The sequence below is a fragment of the Berghia stephanieae genome, chromosome 8 (genome assembly GCF_034508935.2).
Source record: "Berghia stephanieae isolate SIO BIC M18660-M18661 chromosome 8, UCSD_Bste_1.3, whole genome shotgun sequence".
Taxonomy (NCBI): domain Eukaryota; kingdom Metazoa; phylum Mollusca; class Gastropoda; order Nudibranchia; family Aeolidiidae; genus Berghia; species Berghia stephanieae.
The window spans coordinates 44,314,000-44,336,499 of record NC_088367.1 but is presented as its reverse complement, the minus strand read 5'-3'; the positions used below and the strand labels follow the sequence as shown (position 1 = coordinate 44,336,499).

Sequence of the window (22,500 nt, the reverse complement as noted above, 5' to 3'; positions counted from 1 at the left end):
TTGCCAGAATTAGTGATATACATTTGTAAATGATCATAGTTGTTAAAATGAAGTTATAACGATGTGAAGTGATGAAAGAAAGCGCACAAAAATATAGTATCAGGCCAGAAGTCACACCCAGCCGAAGATAAAAATAGTACTACATCGAGAGACTACCTGTGTAAGGGCTTAACACACAACACACAGTGTACTATTGGTCATAGTAACACACACGAGTAAAGGAATGTTGATATCAACCACAGAGGCACACAGTCTTGCATTACTTGCATACAATTAATCAAATAGTGATGGTAGCGACAAGTAGTAAAGAGTAATAGAGTACAAAATCAAATAACATTAGATAGAATGGTCATTCTATTACAAATATTCTCAACACAAACATATAACATAGAAATAATTGGGACATTGAGTATGCTCCGGCATATGGGGTGGATTTTTAATTCAGAAAAGTGAGTGGAGCAGGCACTTATGTTGGTAACAACAAGAGATGAAGTGAATAGAAAATTGCCAGAAGACAATAGGGAATTAAAAAATTTTCGTCGGTTGATGGGGTTTGAAACCGCGACCTTATTGGTACGACAACTCCGCCTGGCCGGTGAGAACGTGACTCTACCGTATGAGCTATCCACGAACCCAAAAAAATTCGTATCTAACTCAGGTACAGCAACGTCACCACCCTCTCTGTCCACAGTTCGAACCATAGAGAATACAGGACTAGAGACGACAACAGGTAGGAAAATGTCATCAAAAGTGGCTAGTGAGAGGTCGAGCGCCGCCATTATCTTTTGTATGAAACCAGGGACGCTGTGCGATTTAATATATGAATGACTTTGACTGAGCTCGATTAACTTGATTTGTGGACGGAAAATAGAAAAAAGGCCAGGTTTATGATGATAAACCAAATTAGACATATTAAACTACACTTTTACTTGTACATTTAGACTTGGCTCCAATGATCGGGTTTATATTAATAACTTTAAAAAAATATTATAAATAATTTATAACTCCCTTATTTGTGGGGCGATTTTGTCATTCGTGGTATCAATTTTATTGTAATAAAGAGATAGGAACTTGAGAGTTATTTTTTCTGACGCGAAATTATTACTTTGTAATTTTAGAACTAAGAAAAGTAGTTGGTAAATAAATTTGGTACACCTCTTTGATATGCCCGATATGCCGCCACCGTCCATTCGTGTAGAATTGTGAATCTCACTGTCGATGTATTACGCTATTGTTACGCAAGGAATATAACACTTTTTTGAGTAGGCCTAAAATCTAAAATCTAAAAGTAAAAATTATAATTCTGAGGAATTTGAGAGTCACATTGTTGAAATCAGCTTGAAAAAAGAACATTGTCCTTATTTCAGAAAAAAATTTAGGCCTACTCAAATGATGTAAGAAGGCTACATCCGGGTATCATGTTTCTCGTATCTCGTCGATCGGAACAATTTCGTTAAGGGTCCATTATCATAATAGGCTGACATGTACACAACATACCGATATGATTAATATAATCTATAAACACATTCATTTATGTAAAACAAACGATAATAAAAGGTGATGAAAAAAATCCCCGTTAAGACATGAAATAACATGACATCAGCAAAGAACATTTATTCTCTCTAAGGCGAGGACTTCATCTATAGATAGAATGCGCTTGGCCAAGGAGTTCACAACATTGCCATCCGGAAGTATAACGGACCAACACACAAACTCTGTGTAACCATGAACTTTTATAGTCTGGTTAATACAGTTTAGTGAGAACAACTCACAAACGCGGATGGCAAAAACAATAACAATGGCCTGAGTGACGTCATCTGCATACTATCTATATAAGAAGTCACTGATCTAAGGTCGTTGACCGCGTTGTGTTTTTCTGCTTCGATATGAACGTGTAACAAAAAAAAAAGATAAGAAAAGGAAAGAAAAAGAAAAGCATTGTAACATTGCGTGTTTTGAAAACGAATAATAGTATATCTAATTAACTAGCTCCTAGTATAGATAGTATGCAGATGACGTCACTCAGGCCATTGTTATTGTTTTTGCCATCCGCGTTTGTGAGTTGTTCTCACTAAACTGTATTAACCAGACTATAGATAGTATGCAGATGACGTCACTCAGGCCTTTGTTATTGTTTTTGCCATCCGCGTTTGTGAGTTGTTCTCACTAAACTGTATTAACCAGACTATAAAAGTTCATGGTTACACAGAGTTTGTGAGTTGGTCCGTTATACTTCCGGATGGCAATGTTGTGAACTCCTTGGCCAAGCGCATTCTATCTAGTTCATGGTTACACAGAGTTTGTGTGTTGGTCCGTTATACTTCCGGATGGCAATGTTGTGAACTCCTTGGCCAAGCGCATTCTATCTATATAGCATAGAAAAATAACGGGGAAAAAAAACCCAACAAAACAAACAAAACAAAACAAGAATCAACTAAATGTATTAAAATGCCAAACTGGCAACTCTGCTGTGAGTACCGTTTACGTAACATGCGTTTATTACAGTGCGAGCCAAGAGTGGGATACCTTGTACTAGTTATATGTTTTTGAGAGAGAGAGAGAGAGAGAGAGAGAGAGAGAGAGAGAGAGACTTGTGCATATGTGTGGGTGTGTATATATGTCAATATATTATGTTAATGATGTACTTAATAAAAATGTATTGTTTTAAATGTGTAACCATATATATCAATATCCATTAAACGTACTCAATTCGCTATACAAGCCCTGTTAGGAGATATTACAATATCTTCCGACAGAGATAACACTGTAAATGGCCAGGTACCAGTGACTTCTTATATATCAGTAGACAATGCCAGGTACTCATTCTACTCCTGAATGTGGTGAGCGAATGTGAGTAAAAAGCCTTTTTCCGAGGACTCTGCACAGCTCAGAGCGTGACTTGAGACCAGGACTTTTCGATCTGAAGGCGAGTGTTATCCCACCCAGCTGCACACACAAACATACACACATTCACACACACACACACACACACACACACACACACACACACACACACACACACACACAGAGAAAGAAAGAAAAAGAGAGAGAGAGAGAGAGAGAGAGAGAGAGAGAGAGAGAGAGAGAGAGAGAGAGAGAGAGAGAAAGAAAAAAAAGGGAAGTTCCATTGTTTAAGAATGAAAAAATATAAGATAAGATAAGATATACATTATTGATCCCTCTCGAGGTCATATATGCATGAGAAATGGAACAAATTATCATAATCATAATGTTACACATCATTCATCGTTATATTTCCACAGATTTATAGATAGAATGCGCTTGGCCAAGGAGTTCATAACATTGCCATCCGGAAGTAAAACGGACCAACACACAAAACTCTGTATAACCGTGATCGTTTATAGTCTGGTCAATACAGTTTAGTGAGAAGTACTCATAAACGCGGATGGCAAAAAACAATGACAAAGGCTTGAGTGACGTCATCTTCGTTCTATCTATAGCATTTTGAACATAGATTGGGAAGGATTGGACACACAGCGGTGAACACTGGTTGATAAAGAGTAAAAGTAGAGCATGGCATTTGAATGCATAAATTAATAATAAATAATGCAAATATAGCACCATGTAAACATGCATAAATAAATCGATTTTAGAGCAAATAAAAAATATTATAGTCTAGTATCTTTCAAATTTCATGTAATTAAAGTCATCCTAAAGTTTCGTATTCCAGATGGTAAAAATGAATTAAAATATCTTTGTCTTTTGGTTTTCATGTGTAATAAATAGTCTGTTACTCCTGTGGCTTACTTGTACAGAGGGTGAGACTCGACTCTTTGAATTTTCTTAATATTAACATAAGCAATATCTTTGTGAAAATCTTCAAAATTGTTCTATACATCATTTCCTAACATTCGACTGGTATGTTTTATAATTATATTTATTTTTATTACTTCAAATTGTTTACAATTTCCATCCAAGCAGAAACAAAAGAGACTTAAATACACGATTTATAAAACAAAGATAACATTGCTTTTTTCGACATTTATGGAGTACAGTCTCCTCATCAACACAAATTATATTGTCTTCATCTTATTTAGTACTTTTCACGGATGATTTGGCCAGTCTAATCCTTCATTGACAATTATACCGAGATATTTATACAACCTCTACCCTATCCACATTTTCGTTTTTAATAATTGTATTTTAGTATATGTTACAATCTTTCCTAAAATCAAATATAATTTCTTTAGTTTTCTTTACATTAAGTTGTAGATAGTTATTATCAATTAATTATCACAACATTCAACAAACTTTAAATTTCGCTATAATAATTCAATACATCATCTCCGGTTGTTATAAAGCCTGAATGGCGGTATCGTCGGCATACTTTAAATTTTTTACATTACTTGTGCCGCTTATGCAGTAATTTTTGTGTATATAATGAAAAGTGTTGGACGACAATAGCATTTCGGATATCATAAAGTGGTCAGAGTTAAGGGGAGGGGCGACACCTGAAACTATTTTCAAGAATAATGATTATATCCAATATCTTTTTATATTGGGACATTGCCTATGACCAATGGATTCTAACCATGTGATTTATTTCGGTGGGCGTGTCCGGTTGCCATGGTGACGGCCGCCATCTTGGATTTTACTCTTCTCTGGGTGCTATTTTAAAAGGTTACTTTCTCAATAACTTTCCATGGAATTTTCTTGAAATTTTGCATGGTTGTATATTTGTATATTATTTTTAAAAAATACAGAGCATTTTTTTAAATATTTTTATTAGATTTTTATTCATAAATTTTCAAAAAAAAAAAAACTTTTTCGGTATGATAAAAATCATGTTTTTTTGACATAAAAATGTCAATTTTTCAAAAAATAATACAGATATTTAAAATTCCTTCTGTATGATTTTAGATAATCACTATAGCTCTTGACATGCAAAGTTTTAAACAAATTGATTGATAAATGACAAAATAAGATAAAAAATAGTGTTAAAAAATGTCATTTTGAGAAAAACGAGATCAAAGATAACAATGAATGAAAATAATAAGACAAAACCGTACAACCAGTTCATAACATACCAGCACCGTATGAGGGTCCCCCGTGTTCTTTTTCTGCCTCCCTCTGGGCTTTTTCACGGGTCTGAGCTTTCATTTTGCGTCTTTTTTTCTCTTTATGTTGAGCAACCCTTATGCTCTGGTCAAGTCTTTTTGACTCTGCTTGCTGACTCAACATCTGGGAGTGTTCTCCCAGTCCACCGATGCCCAAAGACACTTTCAGGGATGTTATTTCTGTTGGACCAAAATTATACTCTGCACCAAACTCAACTTTTTTTAGGGAATGGAAGTATGTTTTATGGCATCTTGACCAAACAGAATTATGAAACCTTTCGTTTGGATTTTGTGTTGTCTTCATCTCACAACACTTCAACAAAGCATATACAGGCTTCAAGTGCTCATGAAGCAAATCAAAATTTAAAGGTGTATTTACACGCTGCTTGTGTCAACAGGATACACATTGGCAGCAATATATAGTATTATAAAAGCATCTGGAGTCCGGTTCAGGAGGACAATACCTATGTTGAGGGAAGTCATTGGTGGAATAACCGTGGTAAAGACCAGCAAGAATAGCCCATCTCATTTCTTTCCGCTGTGGCATTGCTTGGAATCGCTTTATCATACTACTACTACCCCACACCACATTACAATCAAAGATTTGTGGCCACGGGTCAACCACGAGCCATCATAACTTTCTTGCTTTCTTGGCTTTTGTAGCAAATAACTGTTGCCAACGTTTGAATTTTTTGGTCACTTTAGGTGTAGTTATAATAATCCAGTAAAAATTGGAAATATTTAGAGATAATTAACGTGAATACGTGTCAAAATTTGATAAAACAACTAATCAATCGAAATGTAAACAAATCGTAGTAAAATATAATAGTAAGAGAGGCGAACTTTCACCAAGATATGAAGTGAGTAGAAAAGTGCCAGAAGACAATAGAGAATAAAAATTATTCGCGGCGGTGGTGGGTTCGAACCTGCGACCTTATTGGTACGACAACTCCGCCTGGCAGGTGAGAGCGTGGCTCTACCGTGTGAGCTATCCACGAACACAAAAATATTCGTTTCAAACCCAAGTCATTTCTAGATCCCTCTCTCACCCACTTCTTGAGATCGCCGATTCGTTCGCACACCACCATCGCGAAGTAATTTTTGACCAGCAGTTAAGCTTAATAGCCAATATTCTCAACACAAACATATAACATAGAAACGATTGAGACATTGAGTATGCTCCGGTGTATGGGGTGAATTTTTAATTCAGAAAAGTGAGTGGAGCAGGCACTTATGTTGGTAACAACAAGATATGAAGTGAGTAGAAAAGTGCCAGAAGACAATAGAGAATAAAAATTATTCGCGGCGGTGGTGGGGTTCGAACCTGCGACCTTATTGGTACGACAACTCCGCCTGGCAGGTGAGAGCGTGGCTCTACCGTGTGAGCTATCCACGAACACAAAAATATTCGTTTCAAACCCAAGTCATTTCTAGATCCCTCTCTCACCCACTTCTTGAGATCGCCGATTCGTTTGCACACCACCATCGCGAAGTAATTTTTGACCAGCAGTTAAGCTTAATAGCCAATATTCTCAACACAAACATATAACATAGAAACGATTGAGACATTGAGTATGCTCCGGTGTATGGGGTGAATTTTTAATTCAGAAAAGTGAGTGGAGCAGGCACTTATGTTGGTAACAACAAGATATGAAGTGAGTAGAAAGATATGTTTGTGTTGAGAATATTGGCTATTAAGCTTAACTGCTGGTCAAAAATTACTTCGCGATGGTGGTGTGCGAACGAATCGGCGATCTCAAGAAGTGGGTGAGAGAGGGATCTAGAAATGACTTGGGTTTGAAACGAATATTTTTGTGTTCGTGGATAGCTCACACGGTAGAGCCACGCTCTCACCTGCCAGGCGGAGTTGTCGTACCAATAAGGCCGCAGGTTTGAACCCCACCACCGCCGCGAATAATTTTTATTCTCTATTGTCTTCTGGCACTTTTCTACTCACTTCATATATTGTTGTTACCAACATAAGTGCCTGCTCCACTCACTTTTCTGAATTAAAAATTCACCCCATACACCGGAGCATACTCAATGTCTCAATCGTTTCTATGTTATATGTTTGTGTTGAGAATATTGGCTATTAAGCTTAACTGCTGGTCAAAAATTACTTCGCGATGGTGGCGAACGAATCGGCGATCTCAAGAAGTGGGTGAGAGAGGGATCTAGAAATGACTCGGGTTTGAAACGAATATTTTTGTGTTCGTGGATAGCTCACACGGTAGAGCCACGCTCTCACCTGCCAGGCGGAGTTGTCGTACCAATAAGGTCGCAGGTTCGAACCCCACCACCGCCGCGAATAATTTTTATTCTCTATTGTCTTCTGGCACTTTTCTACTCACTTCATATCTTGTTGTTACCAACATAAGTGCCTGCTCCACTCATTTTTCCGAACTTTCACCCTGACTCAACATCCAATCCCTGGCGCGGAGTCAGAGGTCGAGAACAAGGTCAGCCAATCAGATCGCACCATTCGTGATCACCTTGTATTTACCTGACAACTTGACCTCTTATCAGCTGTTTGACACAAAATCTTTGTTTGCGACTAACAGTTTCTAAACCTCTTCCCTGCCCATATTGTGATATTTATGAGACTGAAACCGTGTCAACTTGACGGGCAAAGAGTAGACTAAACTATCGATATCAAAATTTACAACATCGATATGGATTATAATGCTTTTCAGTCCTATTATTTTCAGTTGAATTTTCATAAAAAATTGAAAAGTTTGGTATTTTCATGTCGATTTCCATGCTTATGAAAGACGATTTACAAACTTTATATTATCCAAATCACCATCTCAGTGCTGAAAATATGTGAAAAAATGATTGTTCTTTCATAATAAACAAACAACTGAAATTTTATATTTTGACCCAAAAATCGATATTTCAGGTGTCGCCCCTCCCCTTAAAGCTTCCAAACAATCACAATCGTTGTCTAGTCTCTTATCGGCCCCGTTCACGCAAAGTCTCTAATATAAGTACAGAACGCTTATCAGTCTCCTTAGTTCTCGTGCACCCAGTCCAAGTAGTCTGTGCTCGTACGAATGATAATCACATGACTCGAGTCTGATTTTTACTTTGCATAGCCAAACAATTTTTTTTCTTCTTCTGGGAACATTGTTGACTGTTGACCAATTCAATAATAAAACTGGCCTATCGGATGAATGTTGAGTCTGCGCTGTGTGGCTATTCGTGAAATAATATAAATATAATCACAAACTCGAGTCTGATGTGTACTTTGCATCGCCAAACATTGTTATTCTTCTGGTAGCATTGGCCTATTACATAATAAAACTGACCTATCGGATGTATATATTGAGTGTGCTGTGTGTTGGTTATCCGTGAAACTACACTGAAAAACGTGTAATGAAGGAGTGAGTCAATCTCTCCGATTATTTTGTGTTAACAAAACACAACATTGCAGTAAAAGTGTGTAAAATTCGAGGAGCTTGTTTTGTGTTCTATATCTATTTTAAGACAAGGATAATAATTTATCTCGAGAGGTATGTATAGATAGTATGCGCTTGGTTAAGAAGCTCATAACATTGCCATCCGGAAGTATAACGAACCAACACACAAAACTGTGTGTATCCATAGTCGGGTTAATAAGGTTCAGTGAGCATTACTCATAAACGCGGATGGCAAAAAACAATAACAAAGACCTAAGTGACGTCATCTGCATACTATCTATTGGTCAATGTTCCCAGATAGAAGGATAGGAAGGTCCTTGGTTTGAGCCTCGTTCGGCGCATAGTTCTTGGAAGACGCTCCTTATTCACATTCTCTCACCGTACTCATGTATACAATGATTACCTGGCCGTTAAAAGCGTTGTCTATCTATGTCGGGGAAAAACATTGAAATATCGCATAACAGTTATCTTGTCTCCTCCTACATGTTAAGTGTTGCTGTTGATCAGGGACCCCTTGTAAAGCGCTTTGAGAACGTTTTGTGGATATTGTGCTATATAAAAGCTCAAGTTTTTTTTTATTAATTAGATGTTTGCCCCTACATATAAATAACAATAAGACCCAGAATGGAAGCGTCAATTCGCCTGTATTTACGGGAGGCCTTCCGAAAGCTCCTACACCCCCAGCATTCTTTTTTTTTTTTTTTAATGTTCTAGTAGGGGGTTTGGAAGGGGCGAAACTGTTTTTTAAAAAAGTCTCCCCCCTCCCAAACCCCTTGATACAACAGTATATTATATATATATATATATATATATATATATATATATATATTAAAAAATACTGGGGATGTAGGAGTTTCGGAAGGCCTCCCGTTTTTACGCAAGTTCCTAATCAGTGGTTTCGCTTTATTTAATGTTATCTAATGTTATTTTTAAAAGAGATTATTTATTATATTATTTATGTCAATATAAAAGATGGGGGATAGGGATTTGGGAAGTGGGGAGGGGGGGGGGGGGGGTATTTTTTGTATTTTTTTTTCCAATGGGTCTTTTGCCTTTCATTACTAGGAACTTGTGGACAGACTACTCCCTTCAATTTAATCAACGAAGACAGAAAATGTGAACGTTTCGGATTTCCCCTTTATCAAAATATTATTATGAATTTCCAGTACTTGGTCATTACGACATGATAACGTTTTGAGACGGTGAGTCGCATTTTATAATAGTGTCAGTAGAAAAGTCGACGCCTAACAGGAGACTTGCACTTTATGAAATGGAAATAGGGTTATATATGGCATGTAGAGTAAATAAATCGGGAAGGACTTCCGTAGTTTCACAATACGCCTAAAGAGGGAATTTTTAAATTATTACCATCGGAGGAGACCCCTCAACCCTAATTAAAGATACTAAACCCGATGAAACATAATAAAACATCACTAACACTATCGAAACTGATAGAAAAAAAGTGAGCTTTATATAGCGCAATATCCATTAAATGTGCCCAAAGCGCTTTACAAGGGGTCCCTGGTCAACAGCAACATTTAACATGTAGGACGGGACATGGCGCCTGTTAGGCGATATTACAATTTTTCGGACAAAGACAACGTTGTTAACGGCCAAGTACTGATTTTACACCCGAAGCCTTTTCCAAGGACTCAACTATGCGCCAAGCGCGAGGCTCGAACCCAGGACCTTCCGATCCGAAAGCGATTGTCATACAACTAGACCACATAGACGCACCATATAGGAAAAACAGTAAGTAATAATGGCGTCGGCGGGAGTCGTAAACGACAACCGACCCGGCAAAAATGTTTTTGAAATTAGAAAAATCACACACACTCATATCTAAATATGAAACATATCTTAAATTAATAGTAATATTTATTGGACATTGTAACCGTAATGGCTAAAATATTAACTCACTCAATCCTAAAGATTTTGCTACTTTTAAAAATTGGAAAAAAAATGTATTAAAAATGAACATGTTCATAGATAGATTAATTCAACTATCATGAACATGTAAAAACTAAAGACATCAGCTTTGATTCTACGCCTATAATTATTTGACTCAGAAAAATTGTAATAAATAAGCATGGGGTAAAGGTAACTCGGGTAAACTACGGATATAGTCGGTGTTAGAGTTGAGTGAGTTAAGTAATATAATAAAAGTTTTGTGAAACTACGGAAGTTCTCCCATAAATCCAGCATTGTGAAACGCATAGAACTGTGGCCATCGTTTAGGTTATAGATAGTTCGAAGATGACGTCACTCAGGCCTTTGTTATTGTTTTTGCCATCCGCGTTTGTGAGTTGTTCTCACTAAATTGTATTAACCTGACTATAAACGTTCATAGTTACACAGAGTTTGTGTGTTGGTCCGTTATACTTCCGGATGGCAATGTTGTGAACTCCTTGGCCAAGCGCATACTATCTATAGCCTGACACTGAAACCCAAAAAGACTGGCATTTTGACGTTATTAATTGGTTTTTTCCACCGCCTAGTGAGTTGTCGTTAGTAGAGCTCATGGAAACAAGTGGTCCCAGAGGTTGAACTATTGAATACAACTCACGATTTGTTTTCTTTTGTGGCCAAAGACTGGCATTTTGACGTCATTTTTTGGTCAGTGTCAGGCTATAAGTTTACGATGGCTACGATAGAGCACGGTAAACCATGGGAATGCGCTATAATAATATAAATAGTTGTATCTATTTTCAATCCATCAGATGGCTCAAGCATCAGAAATGCCATCTGGCGGTGCTGTTTATCTGACGCCATACCTCGTGAATGGACGGAGAGAGGACGGTAAGACGGATGAAAAACGTAGTTACACATTATAATTATCATGTCCCATAATAATGATGATGATCATGATGGTGATACTACTACTACTAATACTACTATTACTACTACTACTACTACTACTACTACTAATAATAATAATAATAATAATAATAATAATAATAATAATAATAATAATAATAATGATGATGATGATGATAATATGTAATAATAATAATAATGATAATAATAATAATAATAATAATAATAATAATAATAATAATAATAATAATAATAATAATAATAATAATAATAATAATAACAACAACAACAATAACAATTATAATAAATTGTACATTTAAATAACGTTTTTGCCGAAGCTTCGAAACGCTTCACATAGATCATCTGTAAAAACATTACATACGGCAGATTTGGACACACGAACACAAGCTCACATGCATCCAATCACACACACACATATCCATACACACTGTAAATACATATAGATAGAATGCGCTTGGCCAAGGAGTTCACAACATTGCCATCCGGAAGTATAACGGACCAACACACAAACTCTGTGTAACCATGAACTTTTATAGTCAGGTTAATACAGTTTAGTGAGAACAACTCACAAACGCGGATGGCAAAAACAATAACAAAGGCCTGAGTGACGTCATCTTCGAACTATCTATACATATTACACAAATGCACATGTCGTATACACATAATATAAATTCACTGTGTACATTCACACATACATGCACACTGTCATGGTCTCAAGTGAGTAAAGAGCTACTTGACTATGCATAAAGATATATGTAGAGTGAGGCCCCAGAATTTACAAGTTACTATAAATGAAAAACAATTAACGATTTGTTTACAATGAAATAAAAATAATGATGAAATTTAATTAAAAGAGATAAACAGTGATCGTGGCAGTTACAAATAGAGATATGAATATTTTACGTAACTTATGATAATATGTCAGGTTCGTAAGTTTACGTTTCCAGGCAGTTGATGGGCTTGGATGATCTATTCCTCTGATAACAGGATCGGACTCGTAAAATTCCACTTCCAGGCAATTGGTAAGGGGTTAATATGTAATCCTTTGACAGCGGGCTCGGGTTTGATCCTTGAAGATTATACAATCAAAGTTAAAAGCTCCGGCGTCTTAATGGTGTAGATATAATATCTACAAAGTCCCAAAAGATAAAAATCTTCCAGTATATAGAAGGAATAGAGCGACTGGCCGTCCGGCATAGATTGGGAAGAGAAGTGAGTGTCGAATGTTAGACCTATCAGCTTTTATAATAAGTGGCTACGTGACAGAATGTAGAACGAAAAGTATTCACTAATTAGAAATTAATTCGAGGGAAGGCTATAAAAGGAAAGACGATCTAATATTAGAAGGTAACGTTTATCTAAGCCTACCGAAATATAACTGGAGTGAGATGAATTCAGTTCTTAATAAAATAAAATTTAATAAGATAATTGTGAACAACCTTTACTGTGACACACACACGGAACAAAAACAAAACAAAACAAAACAAAAATTAAAAAAAACAAAACAAAGACAAACAATAAAACATTATAAAGAAAATTCAGTTTCGATTTGTTTTTAACTGAAAATTTTAAATAGATTTGTTCTTGAAGTTAAATTAGCTTTTTAAAAAAACAAACAAAAAAAAAAACAATAACCAGACAAACAACAACAAAAAACAAATAACAAAAAAAAAAAAAAAGAACCGAAAAACATTTTTTCTGATGTTTTTAAGTTTTTAATTCATCTATGGTCTCTTGATCACCCCTGCATATTTCCGTTTTTAGGCGGTTTGTCATAATATGATTTTATTTATACGATTTTATGATTTTATGGTTTTATGATTTTATGATTTTTAAAATTATTTTTGATTTAATATTGTCAATTATGTTTTAAGGAACACTTGGTCGATTTTTTAAGCCCTATTACTGATATATGATATGATATGATATGATATGATATTATAAATAAATAACAATGTGAAATTGAATGTAAGCTTCAATTGAATATACGAAAACAGATAAAATAAACGTTTCGAATTTCCCCTTTATCAACAAAACAGGATGAATGAAACACCACAGACGAATGAGTAACGACGCCACTACAACTCATTCGTCTGTAGTGTTTCATTCATCCTGTGTTGTTGATAAAGGGGAAACCACACGAAAGGTCCATTTGATCTGTTTTCGTATATTAAATTGAAGCTTACATTCGGTTTTACATTGTTATTTATTTCTTCGAGCTTCGAGCAGCAACATTTACATTATGATATTGGAAGCGATCTATAAATAGAATGCACTTGGCCAAGGAGTTCACAACATTGCCATCCGGAAGTATAACGGACCAACACACAAACTCTGTGTCACCATGAACTTTTATAGTCTGGTTAATACAGTTTAGTGAGAACAACTCACAAACGCGGATGGCAAAAACAATAACAAAGGCCTGAGTGACGTCATCTGCATACTATCTATATTCATGTCCTCGTCCAACCAGGTCATGAATCACATGATGTGTTGCTGTCCAACGATTGGATATTTCTTAACAAATGTAAACACGCCGCTTTGTTTACAAATGTTATAAACATACCCATGTGTCAAGCTGAATCAAATGACCAATCGTGATGTTATATATTTAAAAAGCTGTGAACGCTTTTCACTAAGTGGGTCACTTTGAGCACACTTTGCAATTTGACCAATGACCTCGAGCACAAGGAAACTTAATATAGATAGTTCGAAGATGACGTCACTCAGGTCTTCGTTATTGTTTTTTGCCATCCGCGTTTATGAGTAATGCTCACTGAACTATATTAACCTGACTATAAACGTTCATGGATACACACAGTTTTGTGTGTTGGTCCGTTATACTTCCGGATGGCAATGTTATGAGCTTCTTAGCCAAGCGCATACTATCTATAGATAATTCGAAGATGACGTCACTCAGGTCTTTGTTATTGTTTTTTTTTTTTTTTTTTTTTTTTTTTTTTTTTTTTTTTTTTTTTGCCATCCGCGTTTATGAGTAATGCTCACTGAACTTTATTAACCCGACTATAAACGTTCATGGATACACACAGAATCTCATAACATTGCCTTCCGGAAGAATAACGGACCAACACACAAAACTGTGTGTATCCATGAACGTTTATAGTCGGGTTAATAAAGTTCAGTGAGCATTACTCATAAACGCGGATGGCAAAAAACAAATAACAAAAACCTGAGTGATGTCAACTTCATTCTATCTATAGATCATGCCCATTTTAATGATATTGACCTAATCTGCAGCCCAAAAAGCAAGCCGCGTGACCATACCACATCTGAAGGAAAGTGATGATCTGGACAGCTGGGCAGGCTACATATCTGTGGGAGAGAAATCGTCCTATCACCTGTTCTTCTGGTACTTCACCCGCTTGGGACTGGTAAACGTTTCTCTATTGATAATAAAAAAAAATAAAAATAAAATAAAATTCCCTTTATTCTTCCCCAGGGGAAATTTGTCTTTAAGATCTATTCCAAGGGAAGACTGGAATAAACCAGGCGTCAGCCGCAGTGCAGCACCGCAAAGTGAGCTAGGGCTAGGTGACTTGCTCAAGGCATCACAGAGCAGCGGCGGGTGATTGATCTCGTTACCTTTTGGGTACGAAGCAAAGACCGTACTGCTGAGCCACGCTGCCTCATATTATTATACGCCAGCAAGATATAGATAGTATGCGCTTGGCAAAGAAGCTCCAAACACTGCCATCCGGAAGTATATGGGACCAACCTGAGCTATCGTTATGTTATAGCCTGATACTGAAATCCAAAAGGACTGGCAGTTTGACGTCATTATTTGGTTTTTGCACCGTCTAGTGAGTTGTCGTAAGTAGAGCTCCGTGCAACCATAAACTTTTATAGTCTGGATAATACAGTTAAGTGGGAATTACTCATAAACATGGATGGCAAAAAACAATAACAGAGAACAGAGTGACGTCATCTTCATTCTATCTATATAAAAGCCCTTTAAAAATATTTATTTATGTTACAGAAGAAGCCAGCTGGTGATAAAGGCCAATCGGAGGCTCCCCTAATCATTTGGCTGAATGGAGGTCCCGGTTACAGCTCCATGACAGGGCTGTTTGAAGAAATTGGACCCCTCAAGCCATTTCCAGATGGCTCCGGTAAGTCGTATTGCTCATTGCTGTCATGTCGACCGTAGCCATCGTTAACATAATATGGATAGTATGCGCTTGGCTAAGAAGCTCATAACATTGCCATCCTGAAGTATAACGGACCAACACACAAATCTGTGTGTATCCATGAACGTTTATGGTCTGGTTAATACAGTTCAGTGAGCATTACTCATAAACGCGGATGGCAAAAAAAAAAAAAAAAAAAACAATAACAAAGACTTGAATGACGTCATCTTTGAACTATCTATAGTTTGACAGCAGCCATCGAAAAATCATAGCCTGACACTGACGAAAAAGTTACGTCAATAGATCAGTCTTTGGCCACAAAAGAAAACAAATCATGAGTTGTATTCAATAGTGCAACCAATGGGATCACTTGTTTCCTTGAGCTTTACTTACGACAACTCACTAGGCGGTGCAAAAACCAACAGATAATGACGTCAAAATGCCAGTCTTTTTGGGTTTCAGTGTCAGGCCGTAGCCATCGTTATGTTATAGCCTGATACTGAAATCCAATAGGACTGGCAGTTGACGTCATTATTTGGTTTTTGCACCGTCTAGTGAATTGTTGTTAGTAGTGCTCATGGAAACAAGTTATTTCATTGGCTGAACTATTGAATACAACTCACGATTTGTTTTCTTTTGTGGCAAAAGACTGGCATTTTGACGTCAATTTTTGGTCAGTATCAGGCCATAACTTTACGAAGGCCAAGGTCAGGCGACCTCGTTAACATCTTGCCTGACACAAGAACCCTATAGGACTGGCAGTTTGACGTCATTTTTTAGTTTGTGTAGCGTCTAGTGAGTTGTCTTTAGTAGAGCTCAGGGAAACAAGTTATTTCATTGGTTGAACTATTGAATGCAACTCACGATTTGTTTTCTTTTGTGGCAAAAGACTGGCATATTGACGTCAATTTTTGGTCTTTCAGCGTATCCATCGTCAACCAATAGCCTGACACTGAACAAAAAATGACGTCAAAATGCCAGTCTTTGGCCACAAAAGAAAACAAATTAAATCGTGAGTTGTATTCAATAGTGCAACCAATGGGACCACTTGTTTCCTTGAACTTTACTAGCGAAAACTCACTAGACGCTGCACAAACCTAAAAGAGACCTCAAACAATAAGTCCTAAAGGGTTCTAGTGTCAGGCTATAGTATGGTAACGATGGCTAGGCGTGGTCACTGAGTATTACTGATGCTGTAGTAGTGCTTCAGAGCCATTCGGCTCATAGAGCCGGAGTTTATCCCGGTTTCTATAGATAGTTCGAAGATGACGTCACTCAGGTCTTTGTTATTGTTTTTTGCCATCCACGTTTATGAGTAATGCTCACTGAACTGTATTAACCTGACTATAAATGTTCATGGATACACAGTTTTATGTGTTGGTCCGTTATACTTCCGGATGGCAATGTTATGAGCTTCTTAGCCAAGCGCATACTATCTATAGATAGAATGCGCTTGGCCAAGGAGTTCACAACATTGCCATCCGGAAGTATAACGGACCAACACACACACTCTGTGTAACCATGAACTTTTATAGTCTGGTTAATACAGTTTAGTGAGAACAACTCACAAGTGCGGATGGCAAAAACAATAACAAAGGCCTGTGTGACGTCATCTGCATACTATCTATAGCGTGAAAAGGAGAGTAGCAATTGTTTGCTATCCTTAGGATAGAACGCTAATCTATCGCAAAGTACTATCCGCCAAATCTAACGAGACTCAGCTACCCATTCATTGCTGGGTGGACAGTGGGGGGGGGGTATACCCGGGATCGATCTCGGTGCCTTTGCGTGTGAAGCGAGTGTTATACCAACTGAGAAATCGGTTCCCCCCCCCCCCCCCCCCCAATTATTGATGCTGTGCGTTTAGGAAAAAATACTCACACATCTACCAGCCGGATATAACGTCCAACACACAAAACTATGTATGGGGCTGCGAGCGTGGCTCACCTGTACGCGGTCTTTGCTTCGTACCCTAAAGGTACCGAGTTGGAATACCCGCTGCTCTGTGCACGTCTCCTCGCCTTAGCTCAATTTGTGGCGCTGCGCTGCGGCTGACGCCTGGGTTATTCCAGTCTCCCGAGAGACAGATTTCCCCTATGGGATGCATAAAGGGAATTTAATTTATTTTATTTATTGTATTTATAATCTTGAACGTTTCTAGTCGGATTGATTGAATTTAGTGAGAACTAATCATAAAAATGCCTGGCTAAAAACAATAACAAGGAGCTGAGTGACGTCAATTTCGTTCCTTCTGTAGAGAGCAGATGGTTACAGTTTTATGATTGAAATAGCTCGTGTACGTAGCCGTGTCAACGCTAAATACAGAGGAACATAGGGTGCAGTCCGACGTGTACGCATATGCAGGTCTGACGTCCGAACCCACTTATGGCCCTTGTTTAATTAACATTGTTGTAATTGACAATATTTTGCATCGTTTTTCTGAGATTTCCATTACAACAATGAGCCCATAAAGAATTGGGTTATCAGACCTGCAAATGAGTGCACATTGGTACAATCCTATGTTGGACTGTTTAATTAATGAAATTGAATGGCTATCATAGTGGGCAGGGACGCACTTACTGTGTCTTTTATCCCCCTTTATCTTCTTTCCAACATGCTTTCTGTCTTTGTCTTGGAAATAAATTACTTGGTTTTGCCCGGCACTGGACTCCCTAGCTGGGAGAGAAACAGTCAAATGCATAGTTAGTTTTGGGAGATGATAATTTTTTCCTTGTAAATCATCTCTCTGTTATGCACTGAATTATGTTATATTTACATATTACAAAAATGAATTGTAAACAGTTGAGTGTATTCCTCTTGGTGGGGAAATATGCTTGTGGTTGAATGAGACATTTAGGTGATCTCAAAACCAAGTATTTTGATGGTGTGCTCTTGGAATCTTCATCTGTTTCCTATTTGAACCAATTCCCCTTTGTCTTACCTGTTCTTGGGTGCTCTGATTGTAATTCTAGAACTTGTTACTAATCCATTTTCTTTCCTTTTTACTGGCGCTGATATGACCTTAATGTGTTGCAGGCGCCGAAAATCCTTAAAAAAACAACAACAACAAAAAACAAAACAAAAAACAAACAAACAAACCAAAAAAAAAAAACGAAATTGGATTCAATAGTCTGATGTCACGTCGCCCGGCAACGGCGGCCATCGTGGTTCTAAACAAAGAAAATTGATACTTTTTATTCTTCATGCTAGCTAGAACTTTTCATATATGTCTTCTGATCAGAATGTGTAAAAGTCAAAACATGATCAGATTTATGTTTTTTTTTTCCCTCTGGATACACTTTTATGCTCGTCGGAGAAATATTTCATAAAGGCTTCCGCCATTGTTCCGATAGTTTAGAGTCAGCTACTAAGCTACTCTGCGTCATTACGGAGAAAGTGACGTCACGACTGTTGAAGCGTATTACAGAACTTTTTCTAACCCATTTTCTCCCTAACTACTGGCGCTGATATGACCTTAATGTGATACAAGCTCCTTAAAACCCTTAAAAAAATAAAAACAAACGAAATTGAGTGGATCCCTTGTAGTAGTCTTTTGTGAACTAGGTTGGGATCATCTTGTACCCACACGCGGATAAAGAACATGCTGCCTTTATTCCTCATAATATAGATAGAATGCGCTTGGCAAAGAAGCTCATAACATTGCCATCCGGAAGTATAACGGACCAACACACAAACTATGTGTAACCATGAACTTTTATAGTCTGGTTAATACAGTTTAGTGAGAACAACTCACAAACGCGGATGGCAAAAAACAATAACAAAGGCCTGAGTGACGTCATCTGCATACTATCTATAGGTGGCAGCGGTCTGCTGCGAAAGGGACATAACTCAATAATATGATAAGATAAGATCCAAGCGATACGGAGTTGTTTCCCATGCATATATATTGACCACAGAGTTCTACTATATTATATTAGAGGCGGAACTCAGCGTTCCGCCATGTGATCTTATGGAACCACTAGCGGGGAGGAAAGTGTGGGAATGGTATTGTGTTGGATTAACAAAACATCTACTGATTAATTTTATTTTTAGTCTATGTTCCGTTTTCTTCAAGTCTTACCATAACTTTGTATTTGTTTTCATAACTGTACATTTTCCTGCTCCGTTAAATTTATTTTATGTTTGATATACCATTCACAAGACGTAAATGGTTGCATTTAAACTTATTATTTATGATCCAAAATTTTTAAACATAATGAATCAAACAACCCGACATGAAAGAATACCCGTTATACACATATTTATATGTAAACAAACAGTAGAAACCTTACAAACTTTATCCTTTCTTTACTACAAAATTGTGATGTTAGTTTATACATATCTATATCCATTTGGATTTTTAAACATTATTAAATATCTATTATTCATCATTGATGAAACTTATTGTTTTCAAATATGGTCCAGAGTTGCTGTGTTGTTCATTGTTTTCTTTTTTGTTATATATATATATATATATATATATATATATATATATATATATATATATATATATGTGTGTGTGTGTGTGTGTGTGTGTGTGTGTGTGCATGTATGTCTGTGGGGGAGAGGGGTGAATTTGTGTATGTGCGTCATCTTATGGGACAAAAAAGTTGAACAAAATGTATATTTATGGTGTCATGAGTAAAATATAACGGTAAGTGTTGGATTGTAAGCTTCAATTTATTAGGCGAAGACGAGCATCAGTAACTTTAAGTATAGATCTTCTACTTTTACAGTTTAATGTAAAGATTGTAATTTTCAATGTTTTTGGGGATATACTACTAATTGAGTGTCTTAACCCCTCTACGAGGAATATTGGTCGCTTTACAGAGGAGGATATATATATATATATATATATATATATATATATATATATATATATATATAGTTAGAGAGAGAGAGAGAGAGAGAAGCAGAGAGAGAGAGAGGAGAGAGAGAGAGAGGCAGAGAGTGGGATATATATATATATATATATATATATATATATATATATATATATATAAACATTTTAAGTATAATTATTATTACCAGGAGTAATAATAATTATACTTAAAATGTTTACAAATATCTCCTTTTATCAAAAAGTTTAGCACTACTATTTCACGGTCTTTGATTTTATATATATATATATATATATATATATATATATATATATATATATATATATATATATATAAATATATATATATATATATATATATATATATATATATCCATCTCTCTCTCTCTCTCTCTCTCTGTCTCTCTTTCTCTCTTAATCAACCCCCCCCCCCGTGTATTTGTTTGTTTTTTTGTATTCTTTACAGTTACATTGAGAGATGTTGCTTGGACCAATCTCTATGATGTTATTTTTATAGACGACCTGGTAAGTTGACTTCATACTACTACTTCTTCTTCTTCTTCTTCTTCTTCTTCTTCTTCTTCTTCTTCTTCTTCTTCTTCTTCTTCTTCTTCTTCTTCTTCTTCTCATTATTATTATTATTATTATTATTATTATTATTATTATTATTATTATTATTAGTAGTAGTAGTAGTAGTAGTAGTAGTAGTAGTAGTAGTAGTAGTAGTAGTAGTAGTAGTAGTATTCGCTTATATTTGCGAATAAAAGTTTTCTATTTGGATAAAAAGATCAAAGAGAAGCCGCCTTCCTAAGGCAATCCCAAAATATATCTAGCATGTCAAATAATGTTTTACTAAGGCAGGCCAAAGTGTCATTTTTTTGCTTGCTGAATCCATCCATCCCATGCACATCTTCCATTCTATCAGCTGATCGACCAGCACTAGTAAAATCAGTATTGTAATTACAGGTGTGTATTGGACCAGCGTAACTTTGATATATGTTACAGTACAGTGAATGACATAATCAGTCGGATGGTGAAAAGATTTGAACTGAGATATTGCCAAGTTTAGTTAGAAGGTCAATTATTTAAATCAAAAATGAGTTCTTGTCATAAATGATTAAATGAACCCTTTTTGTACGTCTTTTGGAAATATCTAAGCTTCTAAATATTTTTACAGCGAGTCAAGTTGAAAAAGTATGAAGTTTGAGAAAAGTTGCTGGATACCTTTCCCATACATCTGACCATAACTTCATCAAAACCACCCGGTTTACTTAAAATAAAGATTAAAATACTCTGGGGAACATATTCTTTCAGAAAATGCAGAAAAATGCAAATCCAAAAGTTTCAAGTTTCGACTGATTATGTCATGCGCTGACACAATATTATTGTTGGCTGAGGATTAACTGGTTCTGTATTCACTTTTGGAAAATTTTGAGATATCACATGTGTTACAATCAAGATTTAAATAAAAGCTTTATCTGACAAAAATGGTTCAAATCGGAAAATTGACGCATAAACTTTGTATAATAGAGTGGTTGAAGTTTATATATAGATGGCCTAGTTAGTTATTAACAAAAAATAAACTTTAAATCAAATTTTCTCAATTTGAACAAATATAGAGATAGAACCAGTTAACCTCCAAACCACGATATAATATTATGAAGGCTGGTTTTCCAAAACTCGTTAAGGCGATTTATCTACTTGTTGAAATTTTCATATCCATGAAATATATTAAAACCATGACGTAACTATACCGGTCTTTGCTAAATCTCACTAACTCACTGCCTACACACTACATAGCGCTAGTCAATGGCCTTAACCATCCCGGCTCAAGACGCAGGCGACCAGGCCTTGACTCTCTGATAGGCCATGATTGAAACGTAAACTTTATTTTAAGCATCAATGACAATGGGTACATGAATTTCCTTAGATTTGTGAGAATGTGAAGTTTAAATATGAAAAAAAAAATAATAGACCGAATGAGAAAATTTAGGGGAAATAATCCTCAATATCTGACATTAGGGGGAAAAATGGAGTTGGTGAATTTAGGAGAACCACTCTTTATGTATTACAGATGGATACAGGATTCAGTTACTCCGATTCAGGCAAACGGACCAAGTCAGTGAAGGAATGTGCACAGCATCTGTATGAGTAAGTAGATGTATCATTTCCTTTAT

General features: G+C 36.3%; 1 protein-coding gene across 4 annotated transcripts in view; it reads left to right on the top strand.

Moving 5' to 3' along the window:
* Window positions 1-8,084: 8,084 nt before the first annotated feature.
* Window positions 8,085-22,500, top strand: part of LOC144978737 (venom serine carboxypeptidase-like) — a 35,750-nt gene continuing 21,334 nt past the window's right edge. Inside the window, exons 1-6 of one of the 4 annotated variants that reach the window (XM_078925169.1) lie at window positions 8,085-8,461; window positions 11,218-11,296; window positions 14,594-14,727; window positions 15,333-15,465; window positions 20,790-20,848; window positions 22,398-22,474. In XM_078925169.1, the coding sequence (XP_078781295.1) occupies window positions 11,218-11,296; window positions 14,594-14,727; window positions 15,333-15,465; window positions 20,790-20,848; window positions 22,398-22,474 (482 nt within the window). In that variant the 5' untranslated portion in view covers window positions 8,085-8,461. Of the gene's footprint in view, window positions 8,591-9,594; window positions 9,700-11,217; window positions 11,297-14,593; window positions 14,728-15,332; window positions 15,466-20,789; window positions 20,849-22,397; window positions 22,475-22,500 lie in introns of those variants that run through there. The other 3 variants (XM_078925168.1, XM_078925167.1, XM_078925170.1) reach the window with 3 other exon arrangements.